Raw genomic sequence first — 26,930 nt, forward strand, 5'->3', positions numbered from 1 at the left:
AAGAACAAGCCAAATAACCTAATCAAATAATGGGGTACAGAGCTAAACAGAGGATTCTCAACAGAGGAATCTCTAATGGCTGAGAAGCACTTAAATGTTGAGCATACAGTCATCAGGGAAACGTAAATCAAAAGGACTCAGAGATTCCAACTTACAGTTGTCAAAATGGCTAAGATCAAGAAACCAAGTGACAAGAGGAACTGTCCTCCACTGCAGGTAGTACAGACTTGCACAACCACTTTGGAAATCAATCTGGCAGTTTCTCTCTTGGGATTCATTCTACCTAGCTATATCTCTCCCGAGTAAATACCCACAATCTCACAACTATATTCATACCAACATTATGTGTAATACCCAGGATTGGAAACAACCTAGATGTCCCTCAAATGAAGAATGGATAAAACACTGAGGTACATTTTTACAAAGGAATAATATTCAGCTATTAAAAACAAAGACTTCGCTTTTGGCCTGAGCCTTCCACTTGGGCACATCACCAGTTAGTCTTCTCTTCTGAAGACCCGAGTCTGGAGGCCTCCCAGGAAATCAGCTGCTGCACACAGAGCAACAAATTAGCAGCTCCCCTCCTCCTCTGACAACCACAGAGGTCATGCAGACCTGAAGATAACACAAATGCCATCCCAGGCTACCACAACAAGCAAAATATCTCAATCAGTATAGGTAGAGAACCCAAAATATTCCAGGATAAAACCAAATTCTCTACCAATCCATACTGATAGAGGATTCTAGAAGGAAAACTCCAACACAAGGAGGATACCTACACCAAACAAATATAATATATTAATTACCTCAAAACAAAGCAAAAAGTTGAGAATCACATGGACGTAATGCCATGTACAATTACAAATGTCACAGGAACTGACAATCATCTGTCTTAAATATTTCACCACAACTGACTCAATTCCCCCAATAAAAGACATAAGCTAACAGACTAGATACAAATACAGGGTCCAATATTTTGCTGCATAAAAGGAACACACCTCAATAAAAAAAAAAGGCAGATGCTACCTCAGAGTGAAAGGATGGAAAAATAGACATCAAGCAAATAATCTCAAGAAATATGCTGGAGTTGCCATCCTAATGACCAATAAATTGAAAAATAGATTTTCAACCAAAAGTTATCAAGCAAGATGGGGAAGGACAGTCACTTCATATTCATCAAAGGAATAATCCACCAAGAGAAAGTCTCATTTCTCAATAACTATGCCCTAAATGCAAGGGCACCCACATTCATAAAAGAAACTTTGATGAAGGTCAAAACCCACCTTGAACCCCAAACAGTCATAGCAGGAGACTTCAACAACCTACTCTCACCAATGTACAGGTCATTGAAACAAAATCTAAACAGAGACACAATGAAACCTAATAAAGGTTATGAAGCAAACCGTTTTAACAGATATATACAGAGCATTTCACCCTCAAACAAAAGAATATACCTTCTTCTCAGCACCTCATGGTACCTTCTCCAAAACTGACCAAATAATCTGTCACAAAACAGGCCTCAACAGATATAAGAAGATTGGCATAGGGGTTGGGGATTTAGCTCAGTGGTAGAGCACTTGCCTAGCAAGCGCAAGGCCCTGGGTTCGGTCCCCAGCTCCGAAAAAAAAAAAAAAGAGAGAAAAGAAGATTGGCATAATCCAATGCATCCTATCAGATCACCACAAACTAAAGCTAGATGTGAATTAGAAAAAAACAGAAAACCCACATACCAAAGGAAACTGAACAAATTTCCAGGCAATAACAGAGACTTGGTCAGAGTCTAAAGAAAGAAATTCAAGACTTCCTGGAACTCAATGAAAATAATGACATATCATACCCAAACATATGGGGTACAATGAAAGTAAGAGGAAAAGTTATAGCACTCGGTGCCCTCATAAAGAAGTTGGAGAGATTCTATGCTAACAATATAACGGCACAACTGAAAGCCCTAGAACAAAAAGAAGCAAATATACCCAAGAGGAGTAGAAGGTCAGAAATAATCAGCCACAAGGCAGAAATCAATGGAATAGAATGAGCTCACTCTTGGAGAAAATCAACAAGATAGAGAAAGCCCTAGCCAAACTAAAGGACACAAAGACAGTATCCAAATTAACAAAACCAGACATAAAAAGGAGATATAACAACAGAAACTGAGGAAATTCAAGAAATGGTCAGATCCTACTACAAAAGCCTATAGTCAACACTACCAGAAAATCTAGATGAAATGTATGATTTTCTAGACAGATACCCCGTACCAAAGTTCAATCAAGAGAAGATAAACTATCTAAACAGACCCCTATCCCCTAAGGAGATAAAAGTCATTAAAAAAAACCTTCCAACCAAAAAGAAAAGCTACAAAAAAGAGCTACACTCCTCACACTGTTCCATAAAAGAGAAACTGAAGAAACACTCCTTGATTCACTCATGAAGCCACAGTTACTCACACTCCTTGATTCACTCATGAAGCCACAGTTACTCACACGCCTTGATTCACTCATGAAGCCACAGTTACTCTGCTATCACACAAGGACCCAAGAGAAAAAAGGAACTTCAGACCAATTTTGCTTATAAATATCAGAGCAAAAATACTGAATAAAATTCTAGCAAATCAAATCAAAGAAGACATCAAAACCATCATTCACCATGATCAAGTAGGCTTCATTCCCAGGGATGCAGGGTTGGTTCAATGTACGAAACTCCATTAAAGAGAACCACTATATAAACAAACTCAAAGGAAACAAAATCACCCAAACATCAAGGATTTGACACAATACAACACCCCTTCATGTTAAAAGAATTGGAGAGATCAGGAATTCAAGGCCAATACCTAAACATAATTAAGCAATATACAACAAACCAATATACAAGAAACCAAAAACCAGTATCAAAATCTATGGAGAGATACTTGAGCAATCCCACTAAAATCAGAGACAAGACAAGGATGCTAGCTCTCCCCATACCTAATCAATATAGTACTCCAAGTTCTAGCTAGTGCAGTAATACAACAAATGGAGGACAAGGGGATACAAATTTAAATAGAAGAAGTAAGGGTATCACCATTTGCAGATGATATGGTAGTATACATAATTAGTCCCAAAAATTCTACCAGAGAACTACTACATCTGATAAACAACTTCCCTAAAATGGCTGGATATGAAATAATTGGGCTGAAAAAGAAATTTGGGAAACAACACCCTTCTCAACAGTCAAAAAAAATTAAAATATCTCTTGGTAACATTAACCAAACAAACGAAGTATCTGTATGAAGAGAACTTCAAGTCTTTCAAGAAAAAAAATAAAAGAAGACCTCAGAAGATGGAGAAATATCCCATGTTCATGGATTGGTGGAATAAACATAGCAAAAATGGCCATCCTATCAATAGCAATCTAGACAGTCAATGAAATCCCCATCAAAATGACAACACAATTTTTCACAGATGTGGAAAGAGCAATTTTCAATTTCATTTGGAACAACAAAAAACACAAATAGTGAAAACAATTCTTAACAATAATAATACTCTGGGGGAATCACCTTCCCTGTTTTCAAGCTATGCTACAGAGCAATAGTAATAAAACCAGCATGGCATTGGCACAGAGACAGACAGATGGATCAGTGGAATAGAATTGAAGACCCAGAAATAAACCCACACACTCATAGACACTTAATCTTTGACAATGACAAAGAAGCCAAAAATATACAATGGAAAAAAGTAAGCATCTTCAATAAATGATGCTGGTATAAGTGACAGTTGGCCTATAGAGAAAGGAAAACATATCTATTTTTCACTTTGCACAAAGCTCAAATATAAGTGGATCAAGGACCTCAAAATAAAACCAGATACACTGAATCTAACAGAAGTAAAAGTGGAAAGAGAATCAAACTCATTGGCATGGATGGTGGGGATTTCCTAAACAGAACTCTTATGGCTCAGGCACTAAGATCAATAATTGATAAATGGGACCTCATGAAACTGGAAACTTCTGTAATGCAATGGACATGTCAACAGGACAAAGTAGCAACCTACATATTGGTAAAAATCTTCACTAACCCCACATCTGACAGAGGCATAATATCCAAAATATATAAAGAACTCAAGAAGCTAACTGTCAAAAAAACTCAACAACCCAATCAAAAAATGGGGTACAGAGCTAGACAGAGAATTCCCAGCAGAGGAATCTCAAATAGCTGAGAAGCACTTGAAGAAATGATCAAAGTCCTTAGTCATCAGAGAAATGCAAATCAAAATGACCCTGAGATTCCACTTTATACCAATAAGGATGGCTAAGGTCAAAAACAACACATGTTGGTGAGAAGGTGGGGAAAGAGGAACACTCCTCCATTGCTGGCGGGATTGCAAACTGGTACAACCACTCTAAAAATCAATCTGGGGCTTCCTCAGAAAATTGGAAACAGATCTTCCTGAAGACTCAGCTATACCCATCTTGGTCTACTATGCCACAAAGGCATGCATTCCACTACGTTCACAGCAGCATTACTTGTGATAGTCAGAAGCTCAAAACAACCCAGATGTCCCACAATGGAAGAATGCTTCGAGAAAATATGGTTTACTTACACAATGGAATATTATTCAGCTATTAAGAAAGAGGAGATCATGTGTTTTGCAGGCAAATGGATGGAACTAGAAAATATAATCCTGAGTGAGGTAACTCAGACCCAAAGGACACATTTGATATGTACTCACTAATAGGTGAATATTAGCCCAAAAAAGCTAAAAATATCTAGATTACCATCCACAGAACTCAAGAAGGTTAACAAGCAGAAGATAACTCAATCCCATTTCAAAGGGAGAAGAAAGAAATCTTGGGGAGAAGGGGAGACAGGCAGGGGAAAAGGGAAAGATGATGATGTACTGGGTGGGGGACAAAACAGGATTGAAGCCTTGAAGGCCGACACAAAGAATGGAAACAGGCAACCTTGGGAGGTAGGAGGTGGACAGGGTACTGTAGAAAGTACAAGAGACCTGGGAGGTGAGAGACACTCAGGACTGGCATGGAGGGACCTTAGATGAAATTCCCAACAGTGGGGAGAGGGCACTTGTAGAGTCCACTTCCAGTAGAATGACAAGGGATTGATTGTGGGGATTGGTTTGCCATCCTACAGTCAAGAACTGTGTCCCAGGATTGTCCCTGTCTAACAGAACTGCAGGGACAGGGACGAAACAGAGAAAAGAATGATGTTATGGTAAAAATTGAAAACGAATGTTTTCTATTAGTTCCCATGAGCCAGATCTGCTCCACTCTCTACTGCCCAATCATTTAGGACCTTGACATCAACCTACAGACTGAAGGAAAGGAGGTCCAGTGACGAGCCCAAATTTCTATCCAGCTCAAGGAGACAATATTATTGATGCTATGATGTACTTACAGGCATGAGCCTAGAATGGCTGCCCTCTGAAAGGCCCAACAAGCAGCTAAAAGAGTCAGATGTAGTTACACCCAACTGAAAGGCAAAAGCTGGGGAGCCCTATGATTGAATCAGGGAAAGGCTGGAAGAAGGTAACTTCATAGGAATACCAACCATCTCAACTAAACTGGACCCTCAAGATCTCTCAGACAATGAGCCACCAACCAGGCAGCATACACTAGCTGACATGGGGCCTCCAAAACATTGAAAGCAGAGGACTGCCTGGTTTGGACACAGAGAAGACGCACCTAACCCTCAAGAAACTTGAGGCCCTAGGGAGTAGGGATGTCTGATAGGGTGGTGTGGGGGTGGTTGGGAAATCTTCTAGGATACTGGGAAGGAGGAATGGGATGAAGGACTGTTGGAGGGCAGACTGGGAAAGCAATGACAACTGGACTATAAAAATGATTAAATACTAATAATAATAATAATAAATAAAAACAAAGACACCATTACATTTGCAGGCAAATAGATGAAACTAGAAAATATCATCCTGAGTAAGGTAACCCGAACTCAGAAATGCATGCAAAGTAAGCAGTCACAACTGGACATTAGCTACAAAATACAGAAAAACTATTCTTCAATCCACAGAGCCAGAAAAAAACTAAAGAACATGGAAGGCCCAAAGAGGATGAATTAATCTCATTCAGAAAAAAATGCAATAGACATCAGAGGTAGATGAAGGGAGAGAACTGGGTGGGAGAGGGGTTGAGAAGCAGCAGGTGGAACCAGATGCAGACACCCATAGCCCAACATTGGACAGGGTTTGGGAAGTCATGTGGAAGGGTTGGGAGTAAGGATGGGGAAACAAGAAGGGTCAAGGACACCACTAGCTGACCTACACAGCCAACTAACTGGGGCCCATAGGGGCTCACAGGGATTGTACCACTAACCAAAGAGTTTGCAGAGGTTGGAGGTAGGATCCCTTCACATTTGTAACAAATGGGCAGCTCATGTGGGACCATAACTTTGAGCAGGAGCTGTCTCTGACTATCTTGCCAGGTTTTGCATCCCTTTCCCCCCAGCTAGAATGCCTGGGTGGGCCTCAGTGGGAGAGAATTCACTTTGTCCTGCTTGAACTTGATTATTGAGGCTGGTTGGTACACAAGTTGAATGTGTCTCTCTCTTCTCTGAGGAAAAAGAAAGGGAGTAATGGGGGGAAGCGATTTGTGAGGATGGGACTGAAAGTAGGGACTATGATCAGGATGTAAAGTAAATAAAAAATTAATGGTAAAAAAGAACTCCAATAGCACAGAAATGAGAAATTGAAATTGAGTTTACATGGCATGAAAAGGCACTGTGCAAATAAAGAGGCGGGCTTCAAAGCCTCCAGGACGGGAGATCATCACACCAGTGAAACTGCGATCATCACAGAAGGTTGAGTTCATAATTAGCCACATGGATTCTCATGATTACGAACTAAATTTAATTTTCCAAACTATTCAAGAACTGAAGAGAATAAAAGTAACTTACTTTAGATGTTTATTCAATGGTGATGAAGCTAAATAAATAGGAAACAAGTGGAAGTTTTGCGTCTGACTTGAGACAAGCTGGGATCACATAATGGACAGACATGGATCTGCAGACAGAACACAACCTGAGAATAGCAATCCCCAAGGAAAAAACTCAAGTTCCACACAGAAGCCACTTTGTCAGAAACTCGGAACCTGATGGACTCATGCAGACAGCTTCCAGGACACAAGGGCGAAGTGAAAACGTCTGGTTTCTTTAGAGACTCCGGTTATGCTGAGGTTTTCCTGGGACAGACAGGTGAGAGAGTTTGGCTGAAGCAGACACAGGTGAAAGGATGCTTTGCTGTAGCAAACACGTGAGGGGACACATGACGTTTAGAAGGAACATTGATATGACCCAACAGATAAGGAGCTCCACCTTTGGTTCGCCTTGCCCTCCCTTGCTCGTCATTGCTTGTGACAAGTTTGTATTGATTGGTTCCCCCTACAATTGCTGAGCTCTGCCTGTGGGGTCTTCTTAGAGAGAAAGTCACCAGAGAACTTCTAGTGAGATTCCCAAGTCTCCTTGGACTCTGGCTCCACTGGGGAGGCTCGCAGACTCTTCAGACATAACGGCCCTTGGTGATTAGTGTGTTCCCTGTACCCAGGGGACTGATCTGAAGGAGCTGACTCATGGTTGGTGTTTGCTAGGGGACTGGATGAGAACAACAGGGATTGTAATTGCCCAGTAGAACTATTTCTACACACGTCTGCTTCTCCCAGATCCCTAATAACCTCTCTTTCCCACTTTCTCTGTGGGCTGGGGGGCTAGAGGGGAAGAGAACCCTTACTAAAGTAGGATAAACATAATATATGTCTACACAAAAGACTACTGAGGCGCAGGGATAAGGAACAAAGCATAAACTGGGATCTATTTCTGACTGGTTCCCTTGGAAGGAGGGAGCAAGGACAGCACACACGAGGGACTCCTGGGCTGGAGGCTGGGGACAGGCTGTGGCATCCCCTCTCTTGGCAGGAGCCCTTTGTGATGAGGAGGCCACAGCTGTGTGATGCTGCCTGAGCCCTCCTGACACATCTCACACTGCAGCCCTGGGCTTAGTGGCCTGAGAGATGCACTGCCATTCAGAAGATGGAGAGTTTTCTCCTTCTGATGAATAGTGCTATTGAGTCATGGATGAACACCAGCACCATGGACATAGCAACGGACCTGAGCATTGCCATTCTGTGTGGGGTGGGGCTCTTTTTCCTACTAATCCCCTTCCTGAAGGACTGCCCACTGTCACCAGCATCTGGAAACAAAACAGACATCCCAAAGGTGAGGGGAGCTTTGGTCCACACACAATGGAGCAGTAAGCTGTTGTTCATGACGGTTACTCTCATATTTCCTGGAAAACAGGTTTAGTGGCAGTTGATATTTTATAAAAACATTAACATAAGAAGATGTTCTTTGTTTTAACTCAGGGATGGGATGGAGGCTGCCTACCTTGTCCACAGCAGCTGAGTGAGCCTTGCTCATGGTCAGGCCAGGGCATGATTTTCCATCAGCTGAGAGTTTCTCTGTTCCTGTGACTTCTGGAACTCTGGGGACTTTCCAGAATAAACAAATGCCAGGTCCTTAGGAGACATGTGGGTCCTTTGTTGTGGGTCTCTGGTGTTTGTGGTTTGTTCAGTAGTTGTTTGTGCAGAAGAAAGAAGAAAAAGAAATTTGGTATCCTGACAGGGAAGATGAAAGGAATTCAATCCACCTAATCGACAGATATGGATAATCTACCAATAACTTCTCCCCCTTTCCCTGCTATTTTTCTCCCCTATCTAGTGTTAGGGGATAGAATGGGTGGGAGAAAGGGGTGGGGGAGGTGGAAGAAAGGCGAAGCTACAAAGTAGCTAATGTCCAGCTGCAGACAGGTGAGGGGAAATCTCAGAGTCAGACAGGGCTGACAGGCAGCAAAGGGGTGAGAATGGACCTGAGGTGTCTGCCTGAAGCTCTCAAACCATCTGTCTAAGGAGGCAGAGAGGACACTCAGGACGACTGGGCTCCATGGGCAGATGCATTTCTGAGTTGGTGGGGACTCAGGACACCCTCAGTGAAAGGTCATCTGTCCTCATTCAGGTGCTTGCCTTCTTTGGGTTGGGTTGATGTGAAGCAGGTGATGAGACCAAGGCCCTCAGATCAGGGCTTGAGTCTCCTCTGCTCTGAGGAAGCAGATATCACCTGACAGCACAGAGACAGCTGCAGAGAGCAGCCTTAGGTAGGAGGATCCTGTCTGAGGAACAGTGACTGAGGTCATCCCTGGTAAGGGTGGTATACATAGCAGCTTCTGCTGTTTATCCAAGAAGGCCAAAAGGAAATGTTTGCACACAGTGAGAATGACACAGGATGGATGAGAGAGAGCCCGCTGAGAAATGCAGATTTCATGTTATCCCTGAGAACAGAGAGCAGGAAGGTTGTCTACCAGAGAGAGGAGGAAAGGACACCGGGTCACTTGTGTTGTTTCTAACTGGCAGGATGTGAAGAGGGGGCGGAGCAACACCAGGAGGAAAACTGATGTGGAAAAAGGTAGGCTTCTGCTTTTCTGTGGAGAGAAACGCCCTCTGGCCTAACCCTCAGTCAGGAGGACACGATATGCAGGAAAGAAGAGGGAACTTCTGGGAAGGAAATTATCATTATGGAATCCCCAAGTTTGTGATAGAAAGGAGTTGTGGTTGGCCTGGGCTGGGTACTATTCAGAGGACTGTTGTGCAAGGCACTGGAGTGATGCTGTGCCCTGTATGGGGACTCCCAGGTCCAACTGACACCAGGTAGCTTCAGATCTCCCACCTGCATTTCTATTTCAGATAACTGACCCTGTGGCCATTATAGTGTTGTCAGTGGAATTGCAAGGTCTGACAGAGGAGCAAGGACAGTGTAAATGGAGAGAGGAGGTCCCTCCACGCCCCTTGCTCATGCTCAGTGTTCTGTCCTTGGACTATGGTGGTTGAGCATTAGAGTCTTACCATGGGTAGTCATAAGACAGATGCCACTCTCTTGTGTGTTCTCACTCCTTATCCTGATCCTACATAACTATTCCCAGGTTGTAGAGATGGAGGGAAAACTGTGGAAGAGACCAAGACTCCATCACAACCTATGAAAATGTAAGAAATCTTTGTCTTGTGGAATTTTTCATACCAGAATGTGAGCTCTGGGTCTGGTGAGCTCTGGGTCTGGGCATCTTCATATGGAAGGTGTATGCAGGGTGGGATTTGAAGGCAGCCATGTAGTATGCGAAACCAAGGGGCTGGGATATGGGACAAGGGAGGGCTCTAAGAGTACAAGTGCCATACTTATAGACTTGAGGGCCCCTTGATCCTCTGCTTGGGCAGAGGCTTTCACCTCCTTCTTTTGCAGTCTGACCAGGCAACTTCTCCAGGACTCCACACCACAAATCTTTTGGAACTCAAGTCAGAAACTGGATCACCTTCTGCTCTCTCAGCTGTTCTCTTCCCTCACGAGCTTAGAGGATCTTATATTGCAGAAATTTAATCGACGTTTCTGGGGCACATCCTCTATTTTCTCTGAATCAGTTGTGGCTATGGCCCATGTCCTCAGAAACCCGAGCTTCCCACAACAGAAATCTGTGAGGTTTAGTGATCCCTGTGTCACTGACCAAGCTCCATCCCAGGCTCAAGGACTTCGACAGCAACACCGGTACCACCCACGGCTTCACCGACAAAGGAAAACAAGTTTGGTAGGTATGACATGGGTCCCAGAAAAGAAAATCCTCCCAATCTCTACCCCAAAACAAATACATCCCTGTTTGAAGAGAAGGGCCTATGGAGTGTCATGTCCAACCACTGAGAAAGGGATCCAGACATCCCTACCCCCTGAATGCCTGTCCCATAAACATGGACTGTATTCTAAAGCCGTCAAAGGTTATGTTAAACGAAACCATCAAAAAGCCATTGGAAAGCCCCCTGGGAACTGGCTCAGGGACACCCTGAAGACTAAGGCTATCAGGCCTGCATCCATCCTTTCTGAACATCTTCGGATGTTCCTGCACCACAAGGAGCCACAGACTAAAGACAAGGCAACAAATGTGGAAAAACAACAAGGAACCTGCATCAGATCCCCTCCATCCAAGAAACTGAAGCAGTTTCAGGGACGTTTCCCACCAAACACTGATCATTATTGCAAGAGAAGGCCTCAACTCTCCCAGCCTGGCCAGCCCTCCATCCTCAATTCTAAAAGCTACAAATTACGCAAAATCATACAGTCTGTGCTTGCAGGGATGACCTTAATGAAGGACAGAGCAGACTTTAGTATGCAGTCTCAATTCTCCCAGGCTCCACAGTCTTCCGTCTGCAACGCCAAAAGGTACAAATATAGTAAAAGGATGGGGTCTGTGCCCAGAAGGGTGCCCTTAAAGAAAGACACAGCAAGGTATGATATGGGAAAGCCCATCAAGAAGTGCCTTGGTGCTGGGACAAAAAATGTGCCTCACAGTGCATGCAGCATCCTTGGGAAGAGGCTGAGAGCCAGGAACCTTGCACTGAAGAAAGGCCAGGCGTCCGTCATGAACCCTACTGGCAATTATTGTCTGCATGATTCAAAGGCTGAAATGAAGCTGGCATCAAATAACACAGCACTTCCAGTCCAATGCAGAAGGACACCATATCTGCAGATCCTTGAGGCACTGAATCCCATCCCACCTGGGGTTCTAGCCTCAAAACTTCCCCGCATTGTATTTCCCTCCTCACCCATCTGTGATTTCAAGGAGGAATACTACTCCAAGGCTGCCACAGTCCTCAAAAATTTGCATCACCAGGACCCAGGAGGGACAAGGGTAAAAAGTACATCAGCTGCCAGTCTAGAGAGTGCTCTGTCTATGTGCTCAGCTGCAAAGATTCAGAAGACACAAAGAGCCCCTCCACCTGCTGCCAGCCGTGGACTCTCAAAAGCCCATACAGATCTACTGAAGAGACACCTGAGTATTCAGCACTCTGCTTTGTACTTCGAGCAGGGCAGGATTATCCAAGGGACTGGAAAGGGCAGCCTACAACAAAATACCAACCCCCAAAAGGCCAAGCATGCACCACTCAAGAGCTTTCATGAGGGGGACTCAAGACATCACTCGTGGAATGGGACAATGGTGGGCCCTGGAAAAAGGGTCCCACCTGCAGCAGCCAAACAGACTAAAGCAGTGGAGGTAAAAAAAGAGACACCTTATGCATGGAGTCTGGGATCCAACGAGAGTCACACTGGCAAGGACATCAATATCAGTCCCAGGGTCTTTGGCTCTTTAGGGGCCAAGAGAAGCCCAGGCCATCTCCAAACATGTACTCCACAACACTCACAGGACTCAACTCTAAGAACACAAGGGCACAGGAATATCATTCTCTGTTCAAACAAGCAGCCGCAGCCCAGGCCCGGGAGACACGATCCAGAATGCCCCAGTACAGTACACCCTGCCAAGGTCAACTTGTCTTCAGAGCACTCAATGTCCAGCTTCCAGAATACATGCCAAAAGCCCAAGACTGCCCAGGGCTCATGTGAGAGGGCAGATACTAAAGAGAATAGAGTCCTGAAGGATAAGATTAGAATAAATCATCTCAAGGACTTGTGTCCCCACAAAGAGAGGCAGGGTTCTATAAGACCTACAGCCATAAGCCAGGGAGGAAGGCTTGGGAGATCAAGGCCTTGTAGCCTGAGCTCCACACAGCTCAAGGATACAGCAAAGACTCGGACATCAGATAAAAGACAGGCTACTTCTAAAAGCTCTTGGAAGAGCGACATAAGGGAGGTTTTAAAATATGGATATGTTGGCTCCAAAGACATTATTGGACAAGAGGACACTTCAAAGAAAGATCAGCCCCCAGCAGTGACTGAGCGGACAGAGGAAGACTGGACAGGGGAAAAGGCCATGTGCAATATGATAGCTCACCTGCAATACCTTACGAATTTTCTGTTCGAGATCATGGAGGACACTGAATGGGACCCATCAAAGCTACAAGGGTGTGAAGTGGAATCCCTGACATTCCAGCTGGGTAGCTCATCCGACTCTTCTGAGGGTGATGATGACATAAACCAAGGTACATCAACAAGCACAATGAGCTTTGGCCAGACCAGCCCCGAGATGCATAACTGTTCCTTCACAAAAACAGGGATTGGAGACAAAACACAGTCAGAGATTAAAGCCAAGACAGCCTGTGACCAACATCTGAACCAGGTGAACAGAGGGATGTTCTCAGACCAGCTCCCTATGCCCAAAGAATATGACCTTTCATGTAGGTACAGGGGAATTCAACACCAGCAGGAGCTGGGTCTCCCAGACCAGACCTTTTACCAATATAAGTTAAGAATGACCCACTGTCCACATGGAGGCACCAAGGGGCACAACTATTCCTTTGGATATAGAAAACTTGGAGACCAACAACAGCCAGACTTTACCCATAAGGCCTTGGACCCACATCAAAGTGCAAAGGAAGACATGGGCTGTGTCTCCTGTCTGAGTCCCAAAGGGAGCCGTCCAGTCAAGCACAGGCGAACTGACTGCTTCTCACCTTAAGTTGCTGCCCAGCAAGCCTCTGGCACTAGAACGGGGCAATGAGTAGGTGGCTCAGGCTGTCCTTGCCTTCTCACACCAATTTTCTAGAAGGTGTCCCATCTGCCCAGCCATTGTGTCCCCCATGCCTCCTAGTAATAAACTTGGTTTTGTCCCTGTAAAGAAAGTCGTTTCTTTCTGGAAGTCTTCCTCCTGAGCTCATGGCTCCTTCCCAGATGGGAGCTGCTTCCTGGTAAACACTCCTGTCTTTCAGGACAGTGGTTCCTGTCTCACAGTGATGGAGCAGGGCAAGGTCAGCATTGCTCCTGCCCCAGTGCAGTTTATGGAGAGACAGGGCAGGTGGGAAGGCACAGTCACTTTCAGGTGTCACCCCACACACTCCCTTTGCTGTGCAGTTAGTAATAATCTTTCTGTCATTACAGAGACAACAAAAGGTTACACTTTTTCAGGATGAGCCAACCCTGTGAAGACCCCACCCAGGTCTGTGGCTCAATCTGTTCCCTTACTGTCCACCTTTATGTTTCTGTCACTTTACAGAATGATGTGCTGAGACAACAATCACAAACTTTTCATCCCCACTTCAAAGGTTGGAGAACCAGGACAGACATAGAGAACAACTATCCCAGGAGCCCCTGTCATCTTGATGCAGACGGAGGCCCTAGCACAGCTTACCTCACCTTGTGTGATGGGCAGAGATTGTCCATAGTCTGCTTTGCTCTTTGACTAGAGTAGGGTCCAGAGTAGAACATGCAGTGTGGGACCATGGGTCGTTACTGGAGGCCATGTCACAGAGGCCTGCCCAGTAGCACAGGAAACCTGCAGAGAAACCGAAGGCATCCCAGTCAGTCCCCTCACTGACCTCCCTAGAGACCTGGCATCATCCTGCACAGGCCATCGCCTTGCTGACATGTGGACATGCAGCTCATATGATGCTGCACCAGTGCCACCCTGGGGTAGACAATGTCTGTCAGTTGTAGATTGTTTCCTGGTGGAAGATTTCTATGCAGACAATTTGGAAACCTACATCCGTACTTTACCATCCTTCAAGATCTGAGGAGAACAGAGACCCTTTCTGGATCTATGCTCTGTCAAAGTTCCACCTCCCCTCTCTCCTCCCATAATTTTCTTTCAACTCTGCATTCCTCCTGCAAGCCCTGAATGAAGCAATCCACCTTTCATCCCCCACTGCTTCACCAGATCTCATCTCCACTTCTTTTGTGTTTCCTTCATATATTTGTTTTTAGTGTAAAATAAAGACAATATAGCTAAGACTAAGTGATATCAATGAATTAGTATAAACCAAAGAAGTGCACAACCTCCCTAGGGTAAACATGCGGGATGCTGTCAGCCCCTCAAAGCCCACACGCTTCTCTGTCACCAAGCCCCCTCAACAAGGACAGCCACCTTGCTTTAGGAACCCACTTCAGATGGACATGTTGATGCCAGGGACAGACAAGTCCGCAGTTGCTTGTGAAGGCCCCAAGGGTGTGTAAATGATGAGGTCCTTTAGTGCTGAAAGAGCGTCTAAGAAGGGACAAGAGGTGAAACTAACAGATGTAAGGAAGAGACTGCAGGGAGATGGGGTGGGACTGAAGCATCACCCAGCAAAGAGGCTGGAGGGGATAAGAAAGCTTCAGGGAGTGCCTGGTGAGGCCTGGCAAGTGCCACTCCAGAAGTCCCTTATCTAGTGACACAAGCAAGAAACATCTATAGAACATCTTGCAAGTCAATCATGGCAGAAAGTTGGAGGAGAACACACAGCGTCATCCCCACGTGTACTGATCATGGCCCACTGTCAACCATGCTCGCCCAAAGCCCAGCTTCCTCAGCCCATAATCCCAGCATTCTGGAAGGGTTGGACATCCCATGAGAATACCCCCGGAAGCCTTCCTTCCTTGACCTCAGGTCTCACCTAAGTCAGAACCAGACACCCCGTATCTTGTGAGGTTCAGGTGGGGCTCAAACCTGCAGGTTCTGGAGCCAGGGGACCCCACGCTGGGGGTCACTCCAGCCTCGTCCCTTCCCTAGACTGTTGATTCCACGTTGACACCACACTTGCTCTCTCCTGGATAAAACTACCAGAGCAAGGCTGTTCACCCAGAGACTCAGCATGTAGTCAAGTCCGAGCCTTGCAAAGATGATGGGTGACACACAGCAGGTGAGTGGGTATGTGGCCTCAGAAGACACTGAAGAAGTATGACCACCATGGAGACTGGAATAGGGTTCCAGTCATCAGTGACCAAACCACCATGACTGTGGAGTCACTGGAGGTGTGGTGATGACATCACTGCTGAGTGCTAATGGTGTCCCTGCCAAAGTTAATCAATGAATCTAGCAAGATCAGATTCGAGACTAGTAAAAACCTCCATTCTAGAAAGCAGGCATCCTGGCCTGAAAGCACAATAGTGACAGGTATACATTTAAGGCAATAATCTCAAGAATGGACCCCTGGTCCTCCCCCAACACTGTGTCACACTCCCCACCTCAGCCAGCCTGCTCTCTGCACCTCTCGGAGCATCTTTCAGAGTCTAGAAGCAACATGGAGACTCTGGTGAGTTTCTGTGCTCTGAATGAGCTGTAGGCACAGCAGAGAGCTGGTCGCCAAAGAGAAGGTTTCAGAAGGAGTCCCAGCAGATAATTCTATAACCAGGAGAGAGGCGGCCATGAGAGGCCCAGAGCGGAACAGCAAGAGAAAGGCTTGCAGGGGTGAGAGCCTTCCGAGCCAGTGAGCTGAGCCATGCTCAGGGCAGGAATCTAGGTGGGCGCTGTTGGGAGCAAGCCCTCCCCATGCCCGTCAAAGTGACAGTCTCCCCCAGGAAGGCATTTTAAGAGAAGGATGAGGAATGTTCTGCGGTGTGTGGATAACATTGTCTAGTGAATGGAATACTCTCTGCTTTAGTGTGAAGTCCCTGCAGCTACTGTCCAGAGCTGGGCCTAAGTCCAAAGGCATCTCTTCCTGTACATGGGGCAACAGGATGCTCATGACCTCATAGAGACAGCCCAGAGCAAAAGATGGGCTCTGACACAAAATGGCCCATAATAGTGAAGATGCCAAGTTGAGGAACCCCTGGCCCTCTGACGGCAGCCATCCCAGCCACAGTGGGGGTCACTACGACCTAGAACAAAGCAGAGTGGTGAGGCACAAGCTGTGGGCATCATATCAGCCCCAGAGGCCACAGCCATCAGTGAAAAACAAGTGGGCCACAATAGGGACAGCACTCAGGCCTTGCTGCCCAGAAAGTCTGTCCCCAGGAGCCTCTGCCCACACAGTCCACAGAAGACAGGGTTCTGGTTACCTTTACCATCCATCAGGCAGTCATTCAGTAAGGTGGCCCCGTCTGATCAACCAATGCTTCTCACGCATGTCGGCAAAGCTTTTCCAGTAAAAATACGTCCCCACAAGGGAAAAGCTTTACTTCTTATGTGAGCACACCCTCTGTGCACTAATAGCTGTGTCTTCTCAGGACGGGGACCGCTTCCTGGTTGTGTTTCTCTTCCAGTGCGTTGGTTTCTGTCTGCACTGAGCTGGGCACAAGGCAGGTCAGCATTTGGAAATCTTGAAACAGCTTCTAGAAGTAAAGGGCACACAGAGATGTGACAATAACACTGACACTCACACTCACCCATAATCCCTAGCTGCACTGTGAGACTCGCCATCCCAGCACCAGAGAAACGTATGAGGAGATGCACCATCCCTCCCGGGACACCCACCTCAGGGTCTTGCTCAACCTGACCCTCTGGCTATGCTGCACACGTGTGCTGGTGAAGGGATGGGTCCACAGAGGCATGCTGGGGAGCTTAGGAATGCTGGGGCTGAGGTTGTCTCCTGCGTCCTGGGCTTCCTGGGGAGAAATGAAACCCCCAGGACAGAAGACCCTGTTCTCCATGGTGAAGCCTAACCCTGCAGCCCCTCAGCTCAGCCTGGGTGACAACATAGTGTGTTCTTCTCAGTCACAGTCTGAATTAAAATATCTCCCATAACGCCTAGAGGGCAGCACTATTAAGAGGGATGGCCTTGTTGGAGTGAGTGTGGAATTGTTAAGAGGAAATAAGTCACTGGGGTTGAGCTTTGAGGTCTCATGTGCTTAAACCAGGCCTAGTAACCCAGTCACCCTTCCTGCTGCCTGCTGATGCAGATGTAGAACTCTCTGCTACCTGTCCAGCACCGTGTCTGCCTGCATGCAGTCTTGCTTCTTGCCATGATGATAATGAACTAAGCCTGTGACCAGTAAGCTGGCCGGCCCCAGTTAGGTGTTGTCCCTTATAAGTGTTGCCTGGTCATGATGTCTCTTCACAACAACAGAAACCCCAACTAAGACTGTAGTCACTGTCTTCCCACCTCCCAGCCTCGGAGGTGCCTCACTGAACCTGTATGCCTGCAGTATGGAGGCTGCAGGATGGCATTTGAGGGGTGTGCCATCCTGGCCAGGGCTCTCCTGACTTTTCACCTTCTCAGGTCTGGGTGTGCAGTCGTGGCTGTCCTGGACACGTCTCTGCACTCACAGGACAGAGCACTAACTCTAGTGATGGGACCTTTGGCTCTGAGCATCCTCTCTGTGACACCATCCCAGTGACCCTTGCTCTTGGTCTAAATCACAAGCCTGGAGGGACCTCGGCTCCAACACAGACTTCTGAAAGTAAACAAAGCCTTTAATCCGGAAATACTATTTCCTTAGAGCCCCGTTTAACTCCAGAAAGGATAAATTGCTGATTGATGGGAAAGTCAGACCTAAGAATTCTGAATGTGACACATACCCTGGTGACCTTTATAGATACATATAGCACCACTGCTCTACTTGGGGCAGAGGAGGGTACCTAATGTTATCAAGAGCATGGCCTGGACCCATATACCAAGTCCTTCTGGGCTTCCGGCACTTGTCTTCCAATGAGACCAGCAGGAGACTATCCTACAGAGTACGCTATCCTACAGAACTGGCTCACACAAAGGATGGGGCTTGTTCCAAATGCAGGAATTACCTGGTCACTGAGCAGGCCAGGAAGGTGGTGAGGCCTCACTCAGCTTCCAGCCAAGCTTCCACGTGGGCATGAGAATGCATCAAAACAGGAAAGCACCTGTTTTGCCATTCCAAAGCCTTCCATAGAGACTCCCACCTCGAAGACGCCAGTCACCTTTTCCCCTAACTTACATGTGTGTGAGCACATGTCTATCTGCACATCACACACCTGCAACACCTGTGGAGGCCTCTGATCCCTGGAATGGGAATTCCAGGCAGTTGTGAACCCGTTGATATGAGTACTGGGAACCAAACCATGCTCCATTTCCTGTGTTGGTGTAGTTCGCTCTTCCTCCACCTGTCTTTTTGGGAAGAAGAGGAAGAGAAATTGGAGGCCTGCACCTTTTCTGGCGGTACAGGGCCTAAGTTCCCAGGGGCCCTTCCACTTTTCTCTGAGCCTTCCGAGCCTTCCTCCAGCACTCCCCTAGCAGTCACTGCCCCCCATTCTGGTCTCCATAGCCCTGCTTCCGCTCTCCCTTGCTCGCCCCCCATACCAGATGCTGCAGGGCTCTCAGGCTGAGCTACAGTTGGCAATGTGTCCTCCAGCAGGAGACCAGCAGCCCCCCAGCGACTTCAATATTGCCAGGCACATCACCTCTCCACTCAAGTCCCGGCAGCCAGCCCCCAGCACCTCTGAATTTCCCCCATAGGCCATGGGGGACACCGACAGTTTCTCTGCTGATTCCTGGGTGAGGATCCTTACAGGAAAACTTCCAACAGTTACCTTAACAAGGTCCAGACATATTCTACTCCGGGAGCACTGCGCGCCAGGCAGTTAAACAGCCGAAGAGCCGCAAACCGTTCAGATACATCCTTATTGACTGCAGGAAGCACGTCCAGCAGGCACCAAGTGATCCACTGGCAGCCAGTGATTGGCTTCATTTCTGTGATTGGCTGGAATTTCATTGCTGTGGTTGGCTGAGACTCGATTGCATAGTTATAAGATTAAGCTATCATTGGCTCATAGCAAATGAGGTCACAGTTCTCTCTCTACGGTGGCCACACTGGACAAGCTTCGTTGGCTGTTATACTATGCGTTTTGTCCAAGCTTGAGTTCAACAGCCCCCCACCCCCTTTTTTGTTCTTCCATAAGAGAGAATGGAAGTATGGGCATGGATGGGCCCTGCCACAGCCTGCCAGGATTGAAATGAATCTTGTGGATTCCTTACAGTGTTCACAGTTCACAGTGCCAGATTAGCCCAACACTCTTAGGGCTACCTTCTTTGGCATTCTGACCACCAAGGCACGATTTGGTGGGAAAGAAGAGCAACTCTGATCAAAAATTAAGGAGAGCACTAAAAGAGATAAAAGACAGACAACAATGCCAACATTCATTCTTCCTCAGAACCCTCTATGAGGCACATGGAGCAAAGCTGCATAGCTTGACAGACCTCAGAGGCAGCTCAACAGCTTGTGAGCCTCACTGCTCACAGTCCGCAGATGGACTCTGGGCTGCAGGGTGACCAAGAGGTGCCCATTCCTGCAGACCACCTGGCAACAGGTATCTTAGTGATCCGCAGACCAACCAATTGCCTGCTTAGGTTAATTTGACCATGGGAATCAGTGGTCTTTCTCTACCCACCTATGGGATTAACACTACCCCGACTCTCCTTAAAATCCAAGTTTAAAAGAGGAGAATAAAAAAGAGTTGTTTGATGTTGTTTTGAGACATGGACTTGCTACTATCCCAAGCCAGACTGAAGCTTGCTGCAATCCTGACTTACTTTCCCTAGTGCTTGAAAACACAGGCATGAGCCACTACATCTAAGAGAACATCAAGAGAATCTTGAAGGCAGATCTCGACTCAAGATGAGCGTATCCTCCTGCCATTGGGGATTTGGGAGGCCAGAGGCCAGAGGGCTGATATAGTCCAAGTGGTAAAATTTGAGAACACTTCTATCAATCATGTTCAATACACACACACACACACACACACACACACACACACACACACACGTGTATGTGTCTATGCATGTGTCCCCAAAGAGATCTATACTGTGGTATTCTAGTTATAGGATTTCTGAAAAATGTGTGCTTTGTATGGCTGTGTTATGTACTCAGAGAAAAAAGTCACCAAATCAGTTTAACACAAATGACAAATGAGTGGTGTGTTTAACTCATAGATTGTGGAAGTCTCCTTTTTTTTTTTTTTTTTGGCATTCTTCTCAAATGGGAATTTATTATGCTACTCTTTAGACGAACAAAACAAAACGAAACAAAACAAAAGATCCTACCTGCTTGGGAACATGATTTCAGAGTTAAGAATTTGCCCAGTGCCATCTAGCCAGAATTTTACATATGTGTATATATGTTTACATATACTTATACATGAATAGCTATGTAAACCACTGTTCCATATTCCATGTGGTCCATAGTAGCAGCACATTTTAAATTTTATTTATGTATATGTGAGGCTAAGCTGCTGTTTGAAAAATTTTCTGTAATGTTTTAAGCGGTTGCAGCTGGCGATTAATAAAAACCGCCTGCAGATTTGCAGGGTAAACTCAGCCTTGAAATGTTGATGTTCAATGGGTTTTAGCAGTGGCGTAGGTGGCTAGGAGAATAGCTCCAGGGACCACCAAGCCAAAAGCTGGCAGTACTTCCTGTCAGGTGAGATCCAGGAATCTGGAGAACTGCATCCTTCAAGATTGCAGCTTTAGTTATGGATGTCTCCCGCAGGAGCCATGGTCCAGGGGAAGCAGACCCTTCACAGAGGCACTGCCCTGGCTAGTGATTCTGCACCCCTCCACAGGAGCCCAGAGTGCAAAAACTGGGCAAGTGGGCGGAGCTTTCTCATTTGGGGCGGGGATACGAGAAGGGGGCGGGGCTTTGTGAAGGTGATTCTGTCCTGGGCGGGGTCAGCCTGTTAATTGGAGCCTCACGTGAAAGGGTTCTAGATCTTCATCGGTTGATCTCGTGTGCAGCAGTTGGTTGAGTCTGGTGGTCACAAACGTTGGAGCTGCAGTTTCTTTTCGCTCCTCACTTCGCTGCCACCACTCAGGCCCTGCTGCCCCAGGTTCGCGTCTGTGTCCACAGCGCCCGAGAACCTGCGTGGGTGGCCCTGGAGGGGTACTGAACCGCCAAGGCCAGTCAGGGAGGCTGCACCAAGCCAGATTGACGGAGAAAGAAGAGGATGGAGGTAGAGTGATTTGACTTTTTAAAACTGCGGATTACTTGTCATTGTGTTTATACAACCCCCAAAACAGGTTTTCTCTGTAGTGCCCTGGCTCTCTTGGAACAGCCTATAGACCAGGCTAGTCTTGAACTAGAGAGATCCGCCCAGCTACACTAAAGACTTTTTTAAAATTAATTATTTACATCCCAAATGCTGCCGGTTCCCCATCGCAGAGTTCCTCCTCCTTCCCCCTCCCTTTAGCCTCTGAGAGTGAAGCACCCCCGTATGTCCCCTCCCCTGTAGTCTATACAGGATTAGGTCCATCCTCTCTCACTGAGACCAGACAAGGCGGCCCTCTGTTACATATGAGCTGAGGAGGGCCTCGGACCAGCCCATGTACACTCTTTGGTTGGTGGCTCAGTCTCTGGGAGCTCCCAGGGATCCAAGTTGGTAGACACTGTCGGTTGTCCTGTGGGGTCGTCATCTCATTGAGGTCCTTCGATCCTTCCTAACTCTTCCACAGGGGCCCCTGACCTCCATCCAGTGTTTGTCTGTGTTTATCTGCATCTGTCTCAGTCAGTTGCTGGATAGAGCCTCTCAGAGGCTGCTGTATGCTAGGCTCCTGTCTGTAAGCACAAGACAGCATCACTAATAGAATATGAGGGATTGGTGCCTCCCCGAGAGATGGGTCCCAAAATGGGCAGGTCACGTTTCAGCCACTCCTTCAGTCTCTGCTCCGTCTTTGTCCCTGCATTTCTTTTAAAGAGGATCAATTTGGGGTCAAAACGTTTTGTAGGTGGGTTGATGTCCCTATCCCTCCCCTGGGGTTCCTATCTGGCTACTGTAGGTGTTCTCTTCAGATTTTCCATATTCCACTGTCAGGGGTTTTGGCTAAGGTCACCTGCATTGACTCCTGGGAGCCTCCCTTATCCCAGGTCTCTGGAACTTCCTAGAGACTCCTCCCACCGACCCCGACACCCAGCAGCTGCATATTCCCATTCATTTTCCTCGCCCTCTGGGCCTCTCTCCCTCCTGTCTCTTCCCCACGCCTGATCCTGCCCCCTGCCTTATTTTTCTCCCCTCCCTTCTCCCACCCAGGTCCCTTCCTCCCACTGCCTCCCATGACTATTTTGATCTCCCTTCTAAATGGGATTGAAGCATCCTCATTTGGGCTTTCCTTGTTTAACTTTTCTGAGTCCGTAGGGTATATCCTAGGTATATACCTATGTACAGTGAGTACATACCATGTATGTCCTTTTACCTCACTCAGGATGATATTTTCTAGTTCCGTGCATTTGCCTGCAATATTCACAAAGTCTTTGTCTTTAATAGCTGAGTGGTACTCCATTGTGTAAATGAACCACATTTTCTGTATCCATTCTTTGGTTGAGGGACATCTGGGTTGCTTCCAACTTCTGGCTATTAGGAATAAAGCTGCTATGAACACAGTGGAGCACCTGTCCTTGGAGTATGGTGGAACATTTTTTGGGTGTATGCCCAGGAATGTTATAACTGGGTTTTCAGGTAGAACTTCCCAGTTTTCTGAGAAACAGCCAGATTGATGTCCAGAGTGGTTTTACAAGTCTTGAGATCTTTGTATATTTTGGATATTAGCCTTCTGTCAGATATAAGGTGGGTAAAGATCCTTTCCCAATCTGTAGGCTGCCGGTGTGTCCTTTACCTTACAGAAGCTTTTAGGTTTCATGAGGTCCCGTTTATTAATTCCTGACCTTAATGCCTGAGCCATTGATGTTCAGGAAATTTTCTCCTGACTCAATGCATCCAAAGGTATGGAGCCATGGGTCTGTCCGTGTGTACTCTTTGAATGGTGGTTTAGTCCCTGGGAGCTCTGTTTGGTTGGTATTGTTGTTCTTGTGGGGTTGCAAACTCCTTCAGTGCCCTCAATCCTTTCTCTAACTCCTCCAGTGGGGTCCCTATCTTAGTTGAAAGGTTGGCTGCGAGCATCCACCTCTGTATTTGTCAGGCTCTGGCAGAGCCTCTCAGGAGACGGCTATATCAGGCTCCTTTCAGCATGCATTTCTTGGCATCAGCAATATTGTCTGGGTTTGGAGTCTGTATGTATATGGGCTGAATCCCCATGTGGGACAGTCTCTGAATGGCCACTCTTCCGGTCTCTGCTCCAAACTTTGTCTCCATATCTCCTCCTATGAGTATTTTTGTTCCCCCTTCATAGAAGGAATTGGGTAATGTTCCTTCTTTTCCTATTTTGTGTAACAGTTTGAACAGTATTGGTATTAGATCTTCTGGTTAGTTTGGGGGCTTCCAAAAGTTTCCATGAAGGTGGGTAGGATATTCTTGTGGTCCCACAAGGCTCCTCCAGACTGAGGAGTAAGGCCAGAGCTAGACCCACTAAAAACTAATGAAGTTTCTTGCTAGATCAGTGGTTCTCAACCTGTGAGTTGCAACCAAGACAAATAAATATTTTCTTTGGAGCCAACACACCACTCAGTATCAAAATTACAGTTATGAAGCAGCAATGAAAATAATTTTATGGTTGGTGGTCAGCACAACATAAGGAAATCTATTAAAGGGTCACAGCATTTGAAGGTTAAGAATCACTGCTCTAGACAGACCCATAGTATAGGTGAAACATATCAAATGTGGGAATTATCAAAATACCAGGAGTTAGTGGGGAAACGTGCATATTATTAAAATGCTGGTAGTTAGTGGAAAATATGTATTTATGTTGCTTAGTATATGTAGAGAACACAGAATTGTATAGTAGTTATTTCCAACTGTGGACTCCTGGTTTTCAATTAAAATAAGTATACTACATTTATTTTGTCAGTTTATCTGAATAGTTCTTGTGTTATTGTATAGGTAGGTCCATCCACTTCTCTGCCTTAAGATATGCAGTGTCATCAAGGGTCCAATAGGACAGTAGCCTCTTCCCCTTCTCCTCCTTGCTTCCACATCTTCTTCCCATGACACTGAGGTCCTACAGGGGTTCCTGGGAGGCTGGAGCCCTGGCAAAGGCAGGAGAGGGCCAGGGAAACCTGGCTATTCGCAAACTGCCCCACAAACCTACACTAACAGGTATATAATATCTTTTTATATGTGGAATTGTTGAACTTTACTGGTTGCTTTTTAAATTCTTATTTTGAAGAGTCATTGTCTTACTGAGCTGAACCTCACTATAGAGATCAGGCTAATATTGAACTCTTGATCGTCCTGCCTCTACCTTGGGAGTCCTGGCATTATAGGCTTGCCCCAAACACACTTGGACAATGCTCTAATACCTCATTGAGTTGTGTTCATGACAGATATAGGTTTGATGTTTCTATTCTTTGCCTCACTTGGGCATTTCTGTAATGCTGCTTTCAAAGAATGGGTTAGGAAGGATACCATCCGCTTCTGTGATTGGAGGGATTGGAGGGCAGGAGGCTATCCTAGGTTCAACTCCTGACACTGCAAAATGAAAAAAAAAAAGGAAATTGGTACAGTTCTTCCAAGTTTTGAGGAATTTACCATTGATTTTATACAGTACAGACCAGGCAGGCTATCACACGCCTGTAATCCCAGCACTCAGAAGGCAAAGGCAGGAAGGGAGTTCTCTTTAGGCAATCCTGTTCTACATGGAAAGTGTGTAGAACTAAGACTATATAGTGAGGCTATATAGTGAGGCCTTGTCTCAAAAACAATTTTTAAGGTGGGGCCAGTAAGCTGTTTCTGTATGCAAAGTTACTTGCCACCCAGTCTGATGATCTGAATTCAATCTCCAGTACTAACATCCTGGAATGACAGAAATGGCCCTCACAAGTTGTCTTCTGATCTTCATAGGCACAGTAACACACACATGTGTATACGCAAACATGAAAGAGAATTTTAATTAGAAAATAAAGATGGCTGGTAACTGAATGATACCCAAGTTTGACCTCTTACTTCCATATGTACACACATGCAGACAAACCTTCACACACACACACACACACACACACACACACACACACACACACACATGTACAGAGTACATTTCATAAATATGTGGTCTCTAAATGAGAAGGGAATGAACAGAGGAAGAGGAGGAAAAGGACTAGAAGGAGGAAGAAGAGCATAAGAGAGAGAGGGGGGTGGAGGAATGAAGAATTAGTCACCAAGCTGGAATGCACATAGAGCCGACAGTCCTGAGGATGTGACTCTGTAGGGAACAGTGAGCCTGCCAAACAGAACAGAACACCCAATAATGTAAGCGCATAGCAAATAGTACTTCTAGCATATTGTATTTCTGTAAACCAACAAAAATATGAAAAGGAAACTAATTATACAGTTTTGTTCACAAAAGGATTAAATATTGGGAAATGAGGCATTACAAAGAGGAAGGAAAAGCTGGAGCCAAGTGGATGCTGGGAATTATGAAGACTGCGATCCTCCCCCAAGTCACCTAGCCCCGTGCTGGATCCCCTCAAAATCACTGCAGATGTGCTGGGGGGAGGGGTGTGACTTTGGCAAGCTACTCCTAAAATGTACATTAAAGTGTAAATGACCTAGAATCACCGGAACATATTCAATTTAAAAATTCAATGTAAAGGGCATTGCACCTAATCAACAGCTTAAAGAGGAATAGAATCTGATCACGACATGTTTACAGGATTGTGTAGTGATGTTCTAAGAATACTGCTTGAGTATGCCTACTAATTTTCCAAACCTAGAGTCTGATGACAGAGTATCTAGCTGTGTTCTTTAATCAGGGAATCAGAGTAGTTAAGAGGCAGAGGAGCTATTACAGCTGTGAGAAAGAGCTGGTGTTTTGTAGTTGTAGATGGAAAATACACCTTTCAGGTTTGGCCTCAGCATTTAAGAAGCTAGGCCTGCTTTGGTGGTGGTGGTGGTGGTGGTGGTGGTGGTGGTGGTGGTGGTGGTGGTGGTGGTGGTGATGGTGATGGTGGTGGTGGTGGTGGTGGTGGTAGTTTGGTTTTGGTTTTGGTTTTGGTTTTGGTTTTGGTTTTAGTTTTGAACTGTGGATAGATACTGTGCATAGTTGCTGATGGAATCCAAGGTCTTATATCTCCTCTCTCTCTCTCTCTCTCTCTCTCTCTCTCTCTCTCTCTCTCTCTCTCTCTGTGTGTGTGTGTGTGTGTATGTGTGTGTGTGAGAGAGAGAGAGAGAGATAGAGAAAGAGAGACAGACAAAGAGACAGAGACAGAGAGACAGAGATAGAGAATCATTAATAGGAAATAATTATCTACATTTTATATGGCTTAGTATAATGTCTTAGGACAGCAAGTCCTGTTTTTGTCCTATTGAGCCTAATTGATGATGCCATCCCTGGAGCACTGGGTGTTTGAGGGTCCTCTGACTACTTGAGCCTTTCTTTTTTTTTTAATTTTATTTTTATTTTTATTT

The 26,930-nt window shown here is 45.9% G+C and overlaps 2 protein-coding genes and 1 long non-coding RNA gene across 19 annotated transcripts in view; 2 read left to right on the top strand and 1 right to left on the bottom strand.

Moving 5' to 3' along the window:
• The window catches only part of LOC120097802 (igE-binding protein-like), an 84,215-nt gene extending 63,952 nt beyond the window's left edge, over positions 1–20,263 (bottom strand). Inside the window, exons 1-8 of one of the 16 annotated variants that reach the window (XR_010059097.1) lie at positions 19,176–20,263; positions 18,621–18,753; positions 16,733–17,005; positions 14,109–14,252; positions 12,816–13,021; positions 9,892–9,989; positions 8,381–8,545; positions 8,105–8,186 (exon numbers count right to left, since the gene is read on the bottom strand). The gene's annotated coding sequence lies outside the window, so the exon portion shown is untranslated. The other 15 variants (XR_010059099.1, XR_010059098.1, XM_063276933.1 and 12 more) reach the window with 15 other exon arrangements.
• Positions 7,958–13,602, top strand: LOC689526 (hypothetical protein). Its single transcript, XM_017600765.3, has 4 exons — positions 7,958–8,212; positions 9,403–9,454; positions 9,969–10,029; positions 10,283–13,602. The coding sequence occupies exons 1-4, from the start codon at positions 8,027–8,029 to the stop codon at positions 13,437–13,439; spliced, it is 3,456 nt and encodes a 1,151-aa protein (XP_017456254.2). The 5' UTR covers positions 7,958–8,026; the 3' UTR covers positions 13,440–13,602.
• Positions 20,264–21,336: 1,073 nt separating the features above from the next.
• LOC120097917 (uncharacterized) overlaps positions 21,337–26,930 on the top strand; it is a 41,127-nt gene continuing 35,533 nt past the window's right edge. Inside the window, exon 1 of one of the 2 annotated variants that reach the window (XR_010059104.1) lies at positions 21,337–21,590. This is a non-coding gene — a long non-coding RNA (uncharacterized LOC120097917). The remainder of the gene's footprint in view (positions 21,591–26,930) is intronic. The other variant, XR_005495812.2, reaches the window with a different exon arrangement.

The sequence above is a fragment of the Rattus norvegicus genome, chromosome 17 (assembly GCF_036323735.1).
Source record: "Rattus norvegicus strain BN/NHsdMcwi chromosome 17, GRCr8, whole genome shotgun sequence".
Taxonomy (NCBI): Eukaryota; Metazoa; Chordata; class Mammalia; order Rodentia; family Muridae; genus Rattus; species Rattus norvegicus.

What these genes read in the sequence shown, in the direction of transcription:
- LOC689526 (XM_017600765.3), top strand. Translation starts at nt 8,027, where the DNA reads ATGGAGAGTTTTCTCCTTCTGATGAATAGTGCTATTGAGTCATGGATG. An exon ending in ACAAAACAGACATCCCAAAG is followed by an intron (nt 8,213 to 9,402) that starts GTGAGGGGAGCT and finishes TCTAACTGGCAG; the next exon opens with GATGTGAAGAGGGGGCGGAG. An exon ending in GAAAACTGATGTGGAAAAAG is followed by an intron (nt 9,455 to 9,968) that starts GTAGGCTTCTGC and finishes AACTATTCCCAG; the next exon opens with GTTGTAGAGATGGAGGGAAA.